The sequence below is a fragment of the Mandrillus leucophaeus genome, unplaced genomic scaffold, assembly GCF_000951045.1.
Source record: "Mandrillus leucophaeus isolate KB7577 unplaced genomic scaffold, Mleu.le_1.0 Scaffold61, whole genome shotgun sequence".
NCBI classification, from domain to species: domain Eukaryota; kingdom Metazoa; phylum Chordata; class Mammalia; order Primates; family Cercopithecidae; genus Mandrillus; species Mandrillus leucophaeus.
The window spans coordinates 2,124,374-2,144,930 of NW_012106586.1; the positions used below are offsets into that span (position 1 = coordinate 2,124,374).

Sequence of the window (20,557 nt, forward strand, 5' to 3'; positions counted from 1 at the left end):
CAGTGGTGCGATTTCAGCTTACTGCAGCTTCCCCCTCCCAGGTTCAAGTGACTATCATGCCTCAGCATCCCGAGTAGCTGGGGTTACAGATGTGCACCACCATACTCGACTAATTTTTGTATTTTTAGTAGAGGAGGCGTTTCACCATGTTGGCCAGACTGGTCTCGAACTCCTGACCTCAAGCGATCTGCCCATTTTGGCCTCCCTAAGTGTTGGGATTACAGGCGTGAGCCACTGTACCAGGCCATTCTTTTGTTTTTCTTAACTCAAAGAGCCATCTTTTTTGTGTTCAGCATGGTTTAGTCTCAACTTCTACATATTTTCTCTCACAGACACATCCTCCTGTTGGCAAAAGGTAGTATCACACGCCTTTAGGGATCCATATTGAAACCAGTGTACTAGAACACTTACAGGTAAAGTAGGATTTTGTTTGTTTACGTATTTATTTATTTAAATAGGAACGCCAGCCACTACATCTGCAGCTACAACAGGCTTCAGTTTAGGATTCAACAAACCTGCAGCATCTGCCACACCATTTGCTCTACCTATTGCTTCTACCTCAGCTAGCGGTCTGACTCTTTCATCTGCTCTGACATCAACTCCAGCAGGTGAGGTAGAATGAAAAATCGTTGCATTCAATGGTTAAATTTCAATTTTATCTGGTTAGAGAACATAGATAGTCACCTTTACTAAACATAACTTAGGATTTTGACTACAGAAATTGCTGATTTATGAAGAAGAAAATTCAGCTTTGAGTATTGAAGCAGGAGAGGCTGTCTTGGGAGATAGTCCCTATTTAAAGAGCAAAGCAGGGGAGAGGGCTAGAGAGGTAAAATGTAAACTTGTTAATATTGACTTTGTTTTCATGGAGCCATTTAGTGACAGGGAAAGACAGACTTGGCATAAACCTTGCCTATCTTTTGATTCATTTAATATGAAGGTGAAGTTGATGGCCTGGGGTGAAGACAATATTGCTGTCTAGAATCAGTTACCTGGTACCATTGTAATATTCCTCAAAGCCCTTATTTCTGTCCCAGATTTTTGCTTTAAAGCTGCTGTTTCTCTTTATTCTTAAGTATGTAATTTTATCTTTAGCAAGTAGTTCTTCCAAAGAGTCAATTTTATCATGGATGTCAGTTTTTAAAAACGTCGTATTTGTATTTTTCTATGATGCTGTTAAATAAGTTGCCTTTTGAAAGCTTACTATCTCTTTTTTTTATAGCATCCACAGGATTTACTTTAAATAATTTGGGTGGGACAACAGCCACCACTACAACTGCATCAACAGGCCTCTCTTTAGGGGGAGCCTTAGCTGGTTTGGGAGGTTCACTTTTCCAGAGTACAAACACAGGAACATCAGGTAATTGATGGTATTTATTCTCCAGAATAGTAAATATTTATATTTAAATGTACTTATTTTTATTTTAGCCCTTTGAGCACATCACTTTTTCTCTTTAATCTGCATATTTTCCTTTAAATATGAAAACTAAATTATAAAATGATGGTTTTCATACATAATTGGATGTATTCACCATATTTTATTTATTATTTATTTTGGGATGGAGTCTTGCTCTGTCACCCAGGCTGGAGTGTGGGGGCGTGATCTTCTTTCACTGTAACCTCCACCTCCAGGGTTCCAGAGAGATTCTCCTGCCTCAGCCTCCTGAGTAGCTGGGATTACAGGTGTGTGCCAGCATGCCTGGCTAATTTTTGTGTTTTTAGTAGAGATGGGGGTTTCACCATGTTGGCCAAGCTGGTCTCAAACTCCTGACCTCAAGTGACCCGGCTGCCTTGGCCTCCCGAAGTGCTGAGATTACAGGCATAAGCCACTGCACCCGACCTATTAGCCATATTTTAGAAATCCATCTCACTAACTAGATAAGAAAACAAAGAAGAGTCTGTTTAAGGAGTCAGTAAATTGATCTAGAGATAACATTTTTTCTAAAAAGAACAAAAGTTATATCAGCTCAGGAATGCATGGTCTTATAGAAGTATAGATTTATTAGGCTGGGCGCGGGGGCTCACACCTGTAATCCCAGCACTTTGGGAGGCCAAAGCAGGTGGATCACCTGAGGTCAGAAGTTTGAGACCGGCCTGGCCAACATGGTGAAACACCCCGTTTCTAGTAAAAAGACAAAATTAGCCGGGTATGGTGCTGCATGCCTGTAATCCAAGCTGTTTGGGAGGCTGAGGCAGGAGAATCACTTGAACTGGGGAGGTGGCGGTCGCAGTGAGCCGAGATCATGCCGTTGCACTCCAGCCTGGACAACAAGAGTGAAACTCCATCTCAAAAACAATAATAATAATAATAAATACAGATTTATCAACGCAAGATTCTTGAAATTTTGCTACTTGACTCGCAAGTATACATTAATGACTTATGGTTAACCATAGTCTGGTCCTTTTTATTCCTTTTGTCAGGGAGGGAAGATTTAAATAAACAAATGAATTCTAATACTTTTTTTTTAAGTTTGTGAAAAGAATTTGGGAGTATGAAATTATATTCAATACATGTTATATTCAAATCTTACAAATTCACACTAGGCTGTCTTAAAAGTATACAGTTACAAAGTGTGTTCGGAAGGCAAGATGTATTCACCTGAAAATACACCAACTGAAACTGCTTTTGTAGAGAGGATTTAAAAGCCCTCTAACAAAACCCCTTTATAACAAATAAAGATTGAATGTCTACATATTAAATTGATATACATTCTGACCCTTCTAATAATGACAAATCACATCATCCAACCTACATATACCATTGCATTCAAGAAAGGGTATCAGTCTTTGACTAAAACATGCTCCAGACTTGTTTCTTGTTATTTGCCTAAATCAAATATCAAGAAAATCTAGGATCCAACTTTAAAAGCATTGGAGTCCTTTGAACAGTAAGGGGAAATTGTTGTTGTCTTTCAGTGGAATTTATAAGTGATGTTTTATTTATAGGACTTGGACAGAATGCTTTAGGGTTAACTTTGGGAACTACAGCAGCTACTTCAACTGCAGGCAATGAAGGCCTTGGTGGTATAGATTTCAGTAGCTCCTCAGATAAAAAGAGTAAGTAATGCTGTTGTAACTTTTATGTTCTAACAGTACTGTTGAGGGAATGTCTAGGTTGCTGTAAATTCTTTTGTGTGAAAGATTAGTAGTTTATATTTAGTAGTAACAGTTTTTACTTTTAAATTTGTTTGTATTAATATTTCACAAATTTTGTGTGTGTTCATTTAAGGTTTTATTTTTGTGGATAACAGATTTGTATGTGCATGTCTTATGTAGCTATCTTAATGTGTATACGAATATGTATTTTTTAATAGGGATCATGATACATATGCAGTATTGTTTTGCAGTCTGTTCTTATGTAACATATCAGAAGCATTTGTCTGTCGGTAATTCCTTTTAAATATTTCAATGCTGCTTAATATCAGTTTTATGGATGGATAATTTAGTCAACCATTGTTTTCTTGTTAGATGTTTATTTCCAGATGTTTTACTCTGGGAAGTAAAACATTGGGCATCTTTATCTAAAAAGGCAACATAATATAGTAGTTTAAGAGTCTTCTATGGAGTGGAATTGCCTGGGTTCAGATCCTGGCCCAACTGCTTATAAGCTCTGTGACCTTATTGAAGTTACTTATATTGTGTGCTTTAGTTTTCCTTATCTGTTAAATGGTTTGAGGGTTGCTATTTGTAAAACCTTAGCAGAGCCAGACGCATAAGTGTCTCCTTTTATTATCAATGTTTGTTTATACTTTGGGTTATTTCTTAGGGAAAATACCTAGAAATTGGATCATTGGCTTAAAGAGAGGGATATTTTGGAGACTGTTAGTATACAGGTTGTGAAATCGCTTTCCCAGAAAGATGTTACCAGTTTACCCCCTAACCAGTATGAAAATACCTTTCTTGCTGTGCCCTTGCCACATTGAATATTGGTTTTAAAAATTTGCTAATCCAAAATCATTGTGAAAATGTTTTTATTGTTCTGTGTGTTACTTTGTTTCACACCATCTCTTCTGCTTCTGATGAAAGCATGTTTCACTAGAATATATACCATATATACTAGGGTGTATACATACATAGTGACCTTCTCTGAAGAATGAGATAAATGGGTGAAGATGTGAAATAGTATCTGTGTATCTATATGACTTTTTAAAAAAAAAACAGACACAGGTTTTATTATAAGGAGATACTATTCTAGGTTGAATTACTATTTTAAAAGTTGGTAAAACCTTTTTAAACTTTTACAAAGTTTAGGTTTCTCTTTCAATGAAAATTGACTAATTTCTAAACAAAGTTCGTTTTTACTTAGTTTTCTCTGTAGCAACTCCATAATTAGCAGCCTTAGCAGCTTATTTGTTCAAAATGGAATAGCCTGGTACCAGTTTTATTACTTTTATTTTAAGCATGAGAGTACTTCTCTATTATAATAGTTTTTAGGCTGAAAGAGCAGGCTAAGGCAGAAGAGTAAGATAAATAAATGTGAGAAATTAATTTCCCCTCCTCTGCCCCTCCCCACATCTTCCTGCTTTCATAGTGTATCTAAGATAGAGTTGAGCAAGGAGAATATATAGAATAAATGCAATAAATGTCTTAGATATGACATTAAATTTTATAAATATGTATACACAAACATGTATATAAAAAACTTGGGTGTATTTCTACTATGGATCTCTGATTACTACATCCCCGTTTCCTTTTATCTAATGCTCATACCAAGGGACTTTTTTTAAATCCAAATGATTTCTTTTTTTCTAGTAGTTGTATCAGTTAGCTTGGGCCCTGCAGTACCAGTGTGGGATTTAACCAGATGGAGAGTAGCAATAAACAGCATTCAGTGAAGAGGGTAAAGCATCGAGTGAGACTAGAGATGAGAAGGACCTTGACCCTTATGAAGAAATGACTGAAGGCCAGATTAGCCATAGAGGAGAAAGACGAGGTTCCAGAAGTCATGGAGGCCTTATTTGCCACGTTGAATTTTGTCATTATATTAATACCTCAGGCAATTTGGGTCTGTTAAAGGGATGTGATGAGATTTGTATTTTAAGATTAAGAGCTTTCTGACAGCCATACGGAAAATAGCATCCGGGAAGAATAGACATGGAGAACTTTTGGAAGCTTTTGTAGTGGTTAGGAAGCTTTTGTAGTGGTCCACGTGTGTTATTGAGGCAAAACTAGGTAGATTAATTGGGGGTCCATGGTAATCAGGGATCCATGGTAAAAACAGGCTCAAGTTTTTTATATACATGTTTTTGTGTACATAAGTATTTACAAAATATAATAAAATATATCAAAGAAATAATATGCTAGTCAATTTAAAAGTCGGTGAATTATTTGGAAAAACATAAAATTAAATCCCTAATTTTATTTCCATATCTCGTAAAATCTAGGACATCTATAGAAGATAGGAGGCAATTTTAGAGATACTAAATACGAAATTAAAAAATCTTAAACTTGGTAAAATACAAAACACGGAAACATAAATTACAGTTGGATGAAAGAGGTAGAAAAGTAAAACCCCATGTGCAGAGGTAAAATGTAAATGAGGACAGTAAAATGCTTGATTTTTTTTTTTTTTTTTTTGATACAGAGTCTTGCTCTGTCACCCAGGCTGGAATGCAGTGGTGTGATCTCACCTCACTGAAACCTCCACTCCCTGGCTCAAGTGATTCTCCTACCTTAGCCTCCTAAGTAGCTGGGACCACAAGTACACAGCACCACACCTAGCTAATTAAAAAAATTTTTTTTGGCCAGGCGCAGTGGCTCACGCCTGTAATCCCAGCACTTTGGGAGGCCAGGGCAGGTGGATCACGAAGTCAGGAGATCAAGACCAGCCTGGCCAAGATGGTGAAACTCTGTCTCTACCAAAAATACAAAAACTAGCCGGGCATGGTGGCAGGAGCCTGTAATCCCAGCTACTCAAGAAGCTGAGGCAGGAGAATTGGTTGAACCTGGGTGGCAGAGGTTGCAGTGAGCTGAGATCACACCACTGCACTCCAGCCTGGGCAATAGAGTGAGACTGTGTCTCAAAAATGAAAAAAAAATTTGAAGGGACAGGGTTTTGCCCTGTTGCCCAGGCTGGTCTCCAATTCCTGGGTTCATGCAGTCTGCCCAAAATGCTTGATTTTTAGGTGCTTATTTTTTCACATTTTAACATCTCTGAAATTTAGATATATCTTAACAAGGGTCTAATATTAGAAATACTTATGAAATTATGTCAAGGAGACAAATAATATACTTAATGCTGAAATAGCTCTTATAAGTAAGAAAAATACCTCAAGAAAAGTGTGCAAATCACAAGCAGTTCACAAAAGGAGAAATATACTTGTCTCATGAGCATTTGAAGAAAATGGTTTTCTTCACCAAATATAAACTTAAAAATTATTATGAAGTGGCATTTTTCACCTACATAACTGGCAAAGGTTTTTTAAAAAATATGTCTGTTGTTGTGAGGGTGTGATAAGGTATTCATGGCAGATGGGAAGATAAATTGTGATATTTGTTTTAAGGGATTGTCAGATTGGAGAAGTTCAGGTAATCTGACATAGTATTCTGTACTGATAGGACCTTAAAAAGTGTCAGGTAAAGTTTTCAGGAGTTAAACTGGTAGGCAACAACGTACATTTTCCATACAGGATATTTTTCATGGAAGATGGTTGAGAAAGGAAGATTCTTGCCCTTGAAAGTAGATGTACATCTGCCATATATATCTGCTTATGTGTACTGATGTCTTCATAAAATGCTATGCTTCTGAGTTCATGATGAGTCATGACATCACATGATGTTTAAGAGGCAAGCAAAAAAATGCTTAACAGTTTATATTTATACTTTAATTTGTGTTAATTTAAAACTTGTATTTGGAGTATGTTGTTCAATTGCCTACTTTTTTTACATGAAGCTTCTTGAATTTTCTAGGTGATAAAACGGGAACAAGACCAGAGTAAGTTTACAAATTTACCCTTAAGACATTTTAATTGAAGAGTTTAACTTATTAAATTGTAGACAGATGGTATAATTGGAAGTAAATAGAATCATATACATTTAGGAGAAAAAACTTTTTTAACGGTATTTGTTAAAAGTAAAATAATAGACATATGTTCTGGAAAGATAATGAAAGGTCAAATCTTTAGTTTTCAGTGATTAAAAAAATTTAAAACTATTTCTTTCTAGAAAGGTGTTTGGTATTTCCCTAAATAATATAAATAAATACAAATATGTGTGTTTATTTCTTTAGTCTATTAAATATTGAACAACTCATGGAACTTTACCTTTGGAGCATTTAAAAAAGATAGGAATTATTGTGCCAGTCCCATTTTATGTCCTGGTGTTTGCAGTGAGGAGAGTAGCCTCCATATACATCATATATATGTTTGAAGATGGTCATTCTTCTTATTACCAATTATATTTTCTTACATGATTTGTACTATATTAAATAAAGCATTCATAAATGCATGACAAATTCACTCCTTACAAATATCCTATGTGTATTTTAGCTTACTATTTAAATGAAGAAGACTAGAGAAACTAAGATCTGCATAAGGGTTATGAAATCTAACTCATGGTTCCATTGCAGCATGCCAAATTTCACTTGTGCTTGTTCTCATTAAATATTTTTTATTCCTGTAAGCTCTGCCTAGGTCTTACTTTTTCATTCTAATGCATGTTGAAGAACTAATTGAAATGAGAAGTTTTGTAGCTTTCTTTAATGAATACGTTAATATTTTGGAACTGAACAAATTGTCAGTCAGAATCTTTAAGCCAGAGGGAACTTAGTTTAACATCTTACCCAATTTGTAGTATTTTCTGATTTTTTTTGTTAGACATTTAGTCAAATGCTTTTAAGTATGTTTTTAATAGATGCCAGTCTTCTTAGATAAGAAATCTTCATGTTGGACGAATTGTTAAAATTATTTTATAGATCCTATTTACCAGAAATTTACTGTTTTTTATAGAGAACTTTGAAATCATCCAAAGAAGCTATACGTGCTTTTTTGCTATATTTTCTTGTGTCTTAATACTCTAATACTCTATTAAAACTCAGCCGTCAACTTTTTAAAATCTCAGTGATCTTTATACATGTTTTGCATTTTTCTTAGGGATAGTAAAGCTCTGAAGGATGAAAATCTACCTCCTGTCATCTGCCAGGATGTTGAAAATCTCCAGTAAGTGAAAATAAATAACACTTGAAGAATTCTAGAATACTTCTTAAGGCGAGCATCTCTTCCTCCTCAAATCGCATCCTAGAGGAGCATCTCTTAGGGTTAACATGTTAATGCTTTTAGAAATCAGAAAGAAAGCAGAACAACGGGAATTAAAATTCTGTAACTACCATTCTGTAAAGAAGTGTGAACTGTAGATGAATTTTTAGTTTTGTTTTTTAAAACACTTGGACTGTTTTAAGTATATATATATTTTTGTAGGAAACCAAAGATATATTTTTTAAAACTCGGTTTTAAATATATATTTTTTAGGAAATTTGTGAAGGAGCAGAAACAAGTTCAAGAAGAAATTAGTAGAATGTCTTCAAAAGCAATGCTTAAGGTACAAGAAGATATTAAAGCTCTGAAGCAGCTCCTGTCATTGGCTGCCAGTGGAATACAGAGAAACACTCTCAACATTGACAAATTGAAAATAGAAACTGCTCAGGTATACCATCTTATGGCCATTTTACCTTACGGTTTTTTTGTTTTTTTTTTTCCAAAATTGAAATAAGGTGTTTTGTTTTTTTGTTTTGTTTGTTTTTAATTATAAAGTTTGATACAGACATACTGGTAGGAAACCAGATAGCTCATACACTCTAATAATGAGTTTTTATTAAGCATTTTCTGTATACAAGACAGTATCCTAAGCAATTTATATGTGTTTAAACTGTTAAGTTTTCTGAAAAGGCCCAACAAGGTAGGTATTATTATCCCCATTATATAAATAAGAAAAAAAGCACAGAGCTTTGTTAGTAAATGGAAGCGCCTGGATTCAGACCCTGGCAATCCAACTCCAGAGCTTATGCTGTTAACTAACTAGGTTTCATAAGCGTAGTTGCTGGCTGAATTGGTCTGTTACATAAGAGGAAACATAGCTAGTGAGAAAATAATGTTTTTTAACTCTGTAAATTTGAGTGATGACTTGCAAGTCGTGGTTAAATCATACTTAATAAAAATAGTAGGCCAGGTCTGGTGGCTCACGCTTTATAATCCCTGCACTTTGGGAAGCTGGGGCAGGTGAATCACCTGATGTCAGGAGTTTGAGACCAGCCTGACCAACATGGTGAAATCCCATCTCTACTAAAAATACAGTAATTAGCCAGGTGTGGTGGCGCATGCGTCTAATCCCAGTTATTCCGGAGGCTGAGGCAGGAGAATCGGTTGAACCCGGAAGGCGGAGGTTGCAGTGAGCTGAGATTGCACCATTGCACTCCAGCCTGGGCAACAAGAGCAAAACTCCGTCTCAAAAAAATAAAAATCAATGGTAATGTGGCTAATATTGTCTGTCACTAATGTCTACTTGTTTTTCCTCCTTATGGTGTAATATACAATACATATTTAACATGTAGTTCGTTTCTGCCTCAATGGGAAAGGATGATGATACGTGATTTATTTTTGTTGTATTTATCATAATTACGGAATGTACTTGATCTCATCATAGCAGTCTAGAAATCTTTCCATAAAGTTGTCAGTGATCTGTTAATGAACTTCATGTGAGACACATCTTTTTGCTGTGGATTTATCAGAGGGCTATGAACTTCACAAATGAAATGGTAGTATTTTAAGTAAAATTTTTAAAGGTGCTTTTGGGTCTGTAAGTCCACTATTGGAGAATATCTTGTCATCTTTTTAATAATGATGTGTTACTAAAAGAGCTACTCGAAACTGTAATGGCTAAAGGGATTTCAAATATGTTATTGTCTGTTCTCAGATTTCCTGGTCTCTTAACACATTTTCTTGGTTAAATATGAATGTAATACAGGTTGAGTGTCCCCAATCCAAAGTCTGAAATGTTGCAAAATCCAAAACTTTTTGAGTGCTAACATGATGCTACAGGTGGAAAATTCCACACTTGAACTCATGGGATAGGTTACAGTTGAAACTTCGTTTCATGTACAAAATTATTAAAATTGTATACAGTTACTTTCCAGCTATATGTGTAAGAAACACAAATGAATTTTGTGTTTAAATTTGCGTTCTATCCCCAAGGTGCTGTGTGCAGATATTCCAGAGTCAGAAAAATTCTGAAATCCAAAACACTTCCGGTCCCAAGCTTTTTGAATATGGGATACTCCACCTGTATTGCCCCATGTTTCCCCTCCACTTACTCTTCCTAATCATCACATATGTCCTTTCTAGGGAATAGAAAGAGTTAATTATGTTTTTATACTGGAGAATGTTTAGACTGTGATTAAATATCACATGAAATTATGTGAAATATTTGAAATCATACATAAGTTATATGGGAAACATCATTAAAGCAAAATAATGGAGGAGGCAAACTTGAAAGAAATAAGTGAATGCTGTATGGAACCCATTTTAACTCTAAAACTGAATGATTCCATTTACCGCTGTTTGTGGAGTAGCTGTCATATAGTGGGCATGTTAATAGTCTTTTAGAGATAAAAAGACAACTCCAAAGGTACTAAAAGTCTAGGAGGATGAATGAAATAATAAAAGATTGAGAAGAACTTAAAGGTGGCAAAGGAATAAGAGGTTGGGATTCAAAGTTTCCTTAAGGAAGAATCATCTGCGCTGAATTTCAGGAATTTTATAGTTAGTGCATATTGGGCTTAATACCTAGGTGATGAGCTGATAGGTGCAGCAAACCACGTGGCACATGTTTACCTATGTAACAAACCTGCACATCCTGCACATCTACCCTGGAACTTAATAAATTAAAAAAACCAGATTTTTATTTCCTGCTCACCAGGTCAAAGGGGAAGAAGAAAAAGAGAAAAAATATATTTTTAAAGAAATTTGATCTAAGATTATTCCAATTTCTAGTAGACAGGAACTAATAATCTACTAAGAGTCTAATGAATTACCAATTTAAAAAAATGTTCTGAATCCTCTATAAAGTATCAATCTTATTTAACCCTAAAATGTTTTCTTCAAAGAAAGCCTTTCTGGGAAATATAAGTTCTGCAGTTAGAAGTGATGTAGACCAGATTCTTATGGAAGACAAAGTCTCTTATATACTTCATTTTTAGTAAGTAACTTGAGTTTAAATTAAAGTAGGATAGTTAGTTCTTCTTTTGGGGTGAGTCGGGGCTACGTGGTTTATTGAAGTTAAATTGCTGAGTTCAGCTCTCCAGTCATTCAACTAACATTTTTAAAAGATCTGTTGTGTGCCAGGCGCTTCAGCAGGCATTAGGGATCAAGACTTAAATTAGGGAGAGAGTTAAATCCATCAAGTGATATGATCCAGGTACAAGGGTTTTGTAGGGGCACAGAAGCCTCAAGTGGGCACTTTTATCATCTGTCCAGTGTAGAATACCTTTACATTGAGTCTTGAAAAAGAGGCAAGTATCATGAATGAGGGTATGGGCATGTCTGATGATCTGCAAGTAGTTTAGTGTTATAAGAGTCTGGGCCTGGCTAGAGTCAGTGCTTAGAGTGGTAGCAAGGGTCAGTCTTGACTCATCTACACATGTATTTGTATTGGAGTGGGGTGGGATGGAAGCCTGAATTGAGTGAAAAGGATGTAAAAAAAAAACAGTCATCAACTTAGCAGGTTGGCAGTTTAATGAGGGAGAGATGTTGCTACAGGGAATATAAAGTTAAAGTAACTCTTTGTGAAATAAAGAATACTTTATAGAGTTCGAAAATACAGTGAAATGATAGGAATGTGGAATGTAAGGGGGTAAACAGAATACTAATCTTGAAAAAACATTGGCTGGAATGGTAGAATACAATATAAGAATGGTTGAGTGTGTAAGCTTTAAAAGATCCAGTTCTCTGGTCTTCTAGCAACGTGGTATTGGGCAAGTTACTTAATGGCTTTGTAAATCCATTTCTTCATCTGTATGAAGAGAAACATTGCCTGCATTGTAGTGTTGTCCTTGAGAAGTAACCTTTAGCATAGTGTTTGGTACATAGCAAGCACCCAAATGTTAATTGTGCCTGACTCAGCCTCAACATTATTATTGCTACCTGCCTTTAAAAAAAGCATTTTCTGCATTTATAGTAAAGATTTTAAGTGGTAATATAATCTTTACACTGTCTATGAATTCACTTCATGAATCCTACAGAAATCATAGTTTTAAAAATAGATCTACAGCTCTTTATAATTTTATCATAAAGTTTGTTAAACAAACAGAAATTTATCTGCTCTTGAAAGGTTTTAGCAACTTGTGAAGCAGCTTCATCCATAATATGTTCTTATAGCGTGAACCTCCAAGGTATCGTTTGAAGTTTCAGTCCAGAGACTGAATATTTTTTTTAGTGTGGTATTTTTAACCTAACTCTTAACTGGCTTTTTTTTTTTTTTTTGAAACCCTCTGGTATATTAGGAGTTAAAGAACGCTGAAATCGCTTTAAGAACCCAGAAGACACCGCCTGGACTTCAACATGAATATGCGGCTCCTGCTGAGTAAGTGGCTGGATTTTTAAAAACAAATGTTTCTCACTTTCAGAAAGCAGAACAGTAATAATAGTATACAAACTAAATATTTTTAGTATGCTATGTGGAAAGGCTGAGCTAATAAGCACTTTACATGGATTTTAAATTTCATAATAACCCTAAAAAGGTTTATCTCCATTAACACCATTTTACTGCAGGGTAAGTGAAGGCTAAGATCTGAGCTTTTCACCACTATTATGCATTTATACTTCATGTGCATACTACTTACAGAGTCTACTCCATTTTATTAAATTTTGCTGGTAATGGAAAATTACGATTATTCATTTACATAGGTAATACATGTTCTGGAAGAAAAAGTAGAAAATATAGATAAGTAGAAGAAAAAAACCAACCTGCAATCACATCACTCAGCTTGTATATACATTTGGTTTCCATACATGTAAAATACATCTTGTCTCTCTCTTTATGTCCTTCCATGTTGATGAAGATAATAATAACTAATGTTTACCAAATGCTTACTATTTGCCATGCAGTGTGCTTAGGACTCTACATGCTTTACCTTCATATTTCATAAGACCTCTGTAGCTGTTGTTATTCCAGTTTTAGCGATAAAGAGACTGAGGTATGCAAAAGTGAGTTGAGTGGTGGAGATCTGTTTGATTCCTGATCCCTCACCATTAATTAATTAATTAACTTGTAGAGATGCCATTTCACAGTGTTGCCTAGGCTGGTCCTAGGCTAAAGTGATTCTCCTGCCTCAGACTCCTAAAGTGCTGGGATTACAGATGTGAGCCACCACGCCTGGCCCCTTACTTATTTTATTCTTTTAGTTTTTTATTATAATTTTGGTCTTACCGATAAGTTTCAAGATGAGAACTAAAAATTCCTGTATGTCTTTCATTCCAACTTCCTACATATTAACATTCTTACCATATTTTTGTTCCTCACACTCTAAATGTATATATACATTTCTCCCCCAGTTTGGGTTATTTGCAGAAATAATGTTCACTATACTAAAGTACTTCAGTGGATATTTCTTAAAAATAAGGATATTCTCATACTTAACAATTCTCAAAATCAGGAAATTCATAATGACCATGATATTCCTCTTACTCAGATTGGCATGGGATGTGCTTCCTCACTGGACTTCCTCTACTGTTTTATCCCTCTGTCTTGTTCTTAATACTGCCATCAGAGCTAATTTTGCAAAGTGCTTTCATGGTTGCCCATTTTTTACTGAAAAATATTCAGATTCCTTTGTATACTACTCAAGATACTTTTTTTTTTAAATCTACCTAGCACTCTCTGTGAGTAAATTTATTAGAAAAGTAGCAATAATTACATGTGCCTTCTGTAGTATACTACAGTGTTCTCAGATTATAAATTTCATTGATAAAATAACTATAAATTCTTAATTCTGCAATCTGGTTGGTAGACGTTTCTACTTTATTGTAAATTTATTTTAGCCTTACAGAAAACTTCCAAAATAGTAGTACAGAGAATTCATTTGTATCACTTCCCCTGCTTCTCCTAATGTTAACATATAACTATAGTATAATTACCAAGAACAGGAAACTAAAATTGTACAATATTATTAACTAAACTACTAAACTTACTTAAATTCAGCCAGTTTTTCCACTAATGTACTTCTGTTTCAGCATCCTATTTGGGATTCACAGTGCATTTGTAATTTCTCCGTAATCTCTTCCAATCACAGTTATTCAGTTCTTCCTTTCCTTGGATAACCTTGATACTTTTGAAGACTGTTACATTATTGCAGAATATTCCTTAATTTGGATTTGTCACTCCGAATTAAGAAAACATTTCATCTGACTTTTTAAATGTTTTTTAAAGCTACTTCAGAATCTTGGTTCAGCAATTTGAGGTACAACTTCAGCAGTACAGGCAGCAGATTGAAGAACTAGAAAACCATCTTGCCACTCAAGCAAATAATTCACATATAACCCCTCAAGGTAACATGCTTACTGTGGTCATTTTTTTTGAACTTTTGTTTATAGGAGATAGATGTGGCTATATAATAGATATTCTGGATAACTACTGGTAGCCCCTTTAAGAAAATTCCCTTAGAAGTCATTTACTACTCCTTTATTCCCTATAAATGTAATATGCTTTATTATATGAATTGCTACTGTGGTAACAAGGGCAGAAATCTTAGGGCATTCCCCCCAGATTACTGTTGTAGACATTCTTCTCCCAGTCTGCTACTTTGTATGTTCTCTAGACATGAGAACATTGATAGAGTTTTTTTCTCCTACATGTTAACTATGCCAAAAATTGGACTCAAATAGAAAAGTAAAATGGATTGTGCTCTCTCTCTCTATATATATATATATGTTTGGGTGATAATGTAATTTTCTTTTATAGATTTGTCAATGGCTATGCAGAAAATTTATCAAACATTTGTAGCTTTAGCAGCACAACTTCAGTCTATTCATGAAAACGTAAAGGTAAGTTTTCATTGCCCATTTATCTACCTGGATATCTAGACCCAAGTGTTTGTTCATCTGGGGACAAATGTATCCATTCTTAGTACAGAAATAGCTAAAATTACATATAAGTGAAAAGATGAAAACTACTCTAATCCATAACATACCTAGACATAATGATTGATAGTATATGTTCTTTTAAAAAAGATCCAAGCACCCTGTACAGTCTGTTATTACAGCTTTTTTTTAAGCAGTGTATTGTGAATAACTTTCTATGTTAATACACATATTTCCTGAATATCATTTTTAATAGTTAACGTAGGAGTTTGTTGTGTGTTTGTACATACATTGTTTAACCCGTTTTCTATTGGATATTTAGGTGGTTTCTATTTCTTTACCACTATAAATAGCACTATAGAAAATAAACATTCTTAGCCAGGCGTGGTGACTCACACCTGTAATCCCAGCACTTTGGGAGGTCGAGGCGGGCAAATCACAAGGTTAGGAGTTCGAGACCAGCCTGGCCAATATGGTAAAACCCTGTCTCTACTAAAAATACAAAAATTAGCCAGGCGTGGTGGTAGGCACCTGTAGTCCCAGCTACCTGGGAGACTGAGGCAGGAGAATTGCTTGAACCCAGGAGGTGGAGGTTGCAGTGAGCTGAGATCACACCACTGTACTCCAGCCTGGGCAACAGAGCGAGACTCCGTCTCAAAAAAAAAAAAAAGAAGAATATTCTTAGTAGCAAAATGATTTTATACTACCTTAATTTTATGTGTGTTTTAAGTGTTTATTGGCCACTGCATTAAAACCCTGCTTACGACATTTCTCCCTTCTAAATGCAGGGAACTGTTTGTGTTTATTAAATAATGTAAATAAAATGATTTATCACTGAATATTTAGACTGACTCTTGCTGTCTTTTTTTTATTTTTATTTTTTTTTATTTTTTTTTTATTTTTAGTAGAGACAGGGTTTTGCCATGTTGCAAAGGCTGGTCTCGAACTACTAAGTTCAGGCAGTCCTCCTTTGGCCTCCCAAAGTGCTAGGATTACAGGCATGAGCCACTGCACCCAGCCTGAATATTTTGACTCTCATATAATAACGTTCGTTTTGAAAATGTATTTAAGTGAAATATTAAATGTAAGTACATCTTTTCTAACTAACTGAGCAAATGTAATTAAACTCTTTAATCTTAGAGTATATGTGGTCCAAAAAAACCTTTAAAATTCAGGCGGCCAAACCTGAGTCTAGATAAATTATCAACTGTGTAGAATAGAGTTTAATTGGAATTATCAACATTTTCATTTTTATTTTGATCTCATGCATAGTAACAGAATTTTTTTTAAGTTAACCATTTAAATTACACTGTTTTTGAAGTGGTAGTGCACTTTAGACCTTTTGCGTTAGTAGATTTAAAACTGTAACCCAAATCTTTAAATTTTGTTCTAAAGGAGGAATTTTACCAGATTTTTAAAAAATTTTATTAGTCTATAATAAATGTTACTTTAATTTTTTAGTAAAATTAAAGTATGGCACTTAGAAGTCCATTGTGCAGAATTTTTTTCCTTAATTTTTATTACGAAATCTTTCAAATGTACACAAAAGGAGGCTATCGTGATAATGAATGCCCAGGTATGACTACGTAACTGCAGCCATTATCAGAACCTTGCCGAACTTGCTCCACAGGAAATGCTTTTTTACCCCTCGAAGTATTTTAGAGCAAATGCCAGGTGTAAATATACTTTATTTATTTATTTTTTTTAATAGCACTTTCTCCTCTCTGGTTTGGAAAATATATCATTTTTGGTAATATGACCATAAAACAGTGAGACGAAGACCACATAAAACTGCCCTAGATCTTGTTAAATAAATGTTGTAGACGTGAAATTTTGACCTACTCTTTAAGCAACCCAAGAACAAAAGGATATTCCCAAGAACCAAACAATATTTTATGATCAGATTTGGTATGTTGCCATTATTTTTAGCTTAGTTTAGTGAGCAAACTAAGCTCTAGGCTTCTTTATTTCTTATAGAAATCTCACAAGACATTTTTTTGTTCATTTTGTTTTTCATTAGGAAATCTGTTGAAACAGGCATTGACTATCTTATCCAGCCAGGCCTTAGGAACATTAACACATTTGGACGTTTTAGCAATTTGTTTTATAAATCATGGCTGCTGTCAAGGTTTTTGTTTGTTTGTTTGTTTTATTATTTTCTTTTGTTTTGTTGAGACAGGGGCTTGCTTTGTTGTCCATGCTAGAGAGCAGTGGCATAATCATGACTCGCTGCAGTCTCAATCTCCTGGGCCCAAGCGATCCTCCGGCCTCAGCTTCAGCCTCTTGAGTAGCTAGGACTATAGGCACGCACCACCACACCTAGCTAATTTGTTAACTTTTTGTAGAGAGGGGGACTTTTGGTGTTGCCCAGGCTGATCTTAACTCCTGGCCTCAAGGAGTCCTCCTGCCTAGACCTCCCAAAGGGCTGGGATTATAGGTGGGAGCCACCGCGGCCAGCCTGTTTCTTTCAACTAATGGTCTTAAGTATCTAAGGTGGATCATTATTTTCCATTATCTGAAGTAGAACTAAAATTTATGGGATACTGATGCTTGCTCAGGAAAAGGAAGGGTAGATTTGCAAGAGATCGGTAAGGCTTGTTTTTCTTACATCATATGTCTTGATTCTGGCTTTATATCTTCTCCAATATCCAGTTCTTGGCAGGCCCCCTTTTTTAATACATCATAAATGTAGCAAAGTTTGGAACATCAAACACTGACAGCCACACAAAAAGGGCGATGATAGCTTTTAAATACTGTAAACAACAGTAAGATTTTTAAGTGCTGTACTGGTTATAATCAGAACCTAATGTTTATTAATTTCTGCTAAGAAATGTAAGAAATATGAAAAATCTGTGTCTCTTCAAAAAGTGTTAAAAACCTATCTAAATTAGGCTAAATCTTCAATGAAAGCATAAAATAATTCTAAAGTAAAACAGAATTGTTGCTTGTTAATGGCTTTAATCAAGGCAGATGCTGCATTGGGTAAAAGCAGCTCACTTTATGAACTTGGAAATTTTTCTTTGGAGTTATAAACTCATTTTTTTTTTCTTTGAGGTGGGTGGTTGGGTTCATAACTTTAACATGGATCAAGTCTCATTGTTCATTGGTCAAATAATAGCAATAAAGTAGAAGCCCTCATGATACCCTCCAAGCATTCTGCTGAGGTGCAACATCTTATTTTAGCATGTGTTACCCAGGCCTTCTAAAAAATGTATTTAAAAATATATATATTTAGTGCTGACTTTTTTTTCTTTTTTTAACTGTTTTAATCAAAAGGCTATGAAAAGGTTGGACATTTGAGGGGAAAGTTTCTGAGAAACTGGAATATTTATTTTTAAAGTCTTTTCATCCATCTTCACATTGATGGAGTGTTTATTTAGATACTACTCTGTCTAAAAGCATAGCTGATTTATTTCAAACAAGGCCCCACAAAGACAGTATTTTAGGAAGCATATTGTAAAGATAGGGAGTAAACTATTCAAGGGAGCAGTAGAACTCTTGAACTCATCACTTCCTACACGAAAGTGCATTATTAGCACTCTATTTGCAGTTCAGATTGAATGTATAATATTGGCAGTGTCTTTGGTAACTTATGGTTATATTCATCCACGTATTACCATAGTCAGTGTGGAACTTCATTTAGCCTTTTTGTTTATTTTTTATTCTTTAGGTTCTGAAAGAACAGTACCTTGGCTACAGGAAAATGTTCTTGGGAGATGCTGTTGATGTGTTTGAAACAAGGCGAGCAGAAGCCAAGAAGTGGCAGAACACACCCAGAGTTACTACTGGACCCACCCCTTTCAGCACCATGCCAAACGCAGCAGCCGTTGCCATGGCTGCAACACTTACACAGCAGCAACAGCCTGCTACAGGTCTGAACGCATTCAAGTTATAGCTTCTTACTGTTCCAATGCAGAACATTTATGTGCGTTTTTATAAGTCTTCCATTTGTGTGAGCACTGAAGAAATTTATATGAGTAGCTGTTCCAATACAATCTAAAATTGTGATGGACACAATTATAAACATACCTGATAAAAAAGGCAGGGTAGTCTTAGCAATAATTATACATCAATTAGATACTGAATATTGTGAATTTACTTAATGTTATTTGCTGTATTGCTATAAATGCCCTTTAGAATATGGTGTTTCACTAGTGAATTACATTTAAGAATAACATTAGATTCTGAAATCATGACTGTACCATTTATTGTTTTAAAGTCAGAGATCATCCATCCTTACATTGAATTTTTCATATATGATACTGATAGATGGTGCATTCTCATTTTCCTCATACATAGCGATTACCCACATTCAGGATGAAGTATGCTTTTATTGACTGAAGTTATGTTGAAGATCAGTAGGCTTGTTTGTATGTATGTTGACTGTAAACAGAATACAGGCCCTCTAAACCAACTTTTGAAGAAGATACATGCTAGAATTGTACCTTTTCAAGGTGAACAGAACAGCAAGAGCCGGAAAAAGATGTTTTGAGATGTGGATTGCACATTAAGCACAGGAGAAAGATGTTTTGAGATGTAGATTACACATTAAGGAGCAACTGAGAAGTTGAACAGATGAAAATAATCGGTGACATGGAAAGCAGATTGTTTTATTCCTTGGTTTAGTTACACTTCTAATTAGAGAAACATTTTTGTGGTCATTCTACAGTGCTTTATTTGGTCCTGTGTCTATTGGAGGTTAATAATTATCTTAATCCTGCCATCCCTTTTGTCAAGTTTGAAGCTTGAGATGGAAAAATAGTCTTAATTGATATAGATTTTTTTGCTTTAATCATCATAAACTTCTTAGTAATGCTTATTACTCAATAGCATGTGTCTTTCTGAGAGTTCCATATAGTCCATTATAATACAAAAAAAATTAATACATATTTAGATTGCATTCAGGCTACCTATACTAGGGAAGCATTCTCTGGTTTTCACTATTGGCAGTTTAAAACATTGTTCTTCACATTTGGAGATGACAGAATTGACTTGCCATAAGTAAAGGGTTGATGATAGATTTATGTCAAATCCTCCATATTCCATGGCTGGACCCGTGTGAGTAGTGGCTCGCGTGAGCGCTGTCTGGTAGCTCTCTAACTGAGTGGAGTGTAGGATTGCATTCTCAAGTTACGGAGGGAAAAGGTCATTATGGGATTGATTCCTTTGAGGATTGATACTTCTTAAAAGGAATCAATCCCATAATTATGACCATCAGCTCTCATTATTACTTAACCAGTTAATCAAACCAACCATAGTACTAGTTTACTTTTTAGAGCCAGTATTAATCCTAAAGTAGATAAGTGTAGGTTTGGTTAAGTGCTCTTTAAACATAGTGAATTTCCATTCTATTAAATAAAACTTGAGAAATGTCAGTTATATAAAAAGTTATGTTGTAAGTGAATATATTCTATGGTAAATATCTAAACTTGAAGCAAGACCTCCTGTCAAGGGTTTGTGTGTGTGTGTGTGTGTGTGTGTTTAACTTTCTT

The 20,557-nt window shown here is 35.0% G+C and overlaps 1 protein-coding gene across 3 annotated transcripts in view; it reads left to right on the plus strand.

The window, feature by feature from the left end:
• Positions 1 to 20,557, plus strand: part of NUPL1 (nucleoporin like 1) — a 55,397-nt gene that overhangs the window by 17,698 nt on the left and 17,142 nt on the right. For all 3 annotated transcript variants that reach the window (XM_011999950.1, XM_011999948.1, XM_011999949.1), the window contains 10 exons: positions 459 to 608; positions 1,223 to 1,360; positions 2,947 to 3,057; positions 6,910 to 6,934; positions 8,091 to 8,156; positions 8,466 to 8,640; positions 12,491 to 12,570; positions 14,416 to 14,534; positions 14,947 to 15,029; positions 18,736 to 18,937. In XM_011999950.1, coding sequence (XP_011855340.1) covers positions 459 to 608; positions 1,223 to 1,360; positions 2,947 to 3,057; positions 6,910 to 6,934; positions 8,091 to 8,156; positions 8,466 to 8,640; positions 12,491 to 12,570; positions 14,416 to 14,534; positions 14,947 to 15,029; positions 18,736 to 18,937 — 1,149 coding nt within the window. The remainder of the gene's footprint in view (positions 1 to 458; positions 609 to 1,222; positions 1,361 to 2,946; positions 3,058 to 6,909; positions 6,935 to 8,090; positions 8,157 to 8,465; positions 8,641 to 12,490; positions 12,571 to 14,415; positions 14,535 to 14,946; positions 15,030 to 18,735; positions 18,938 to 20,557) is intronic.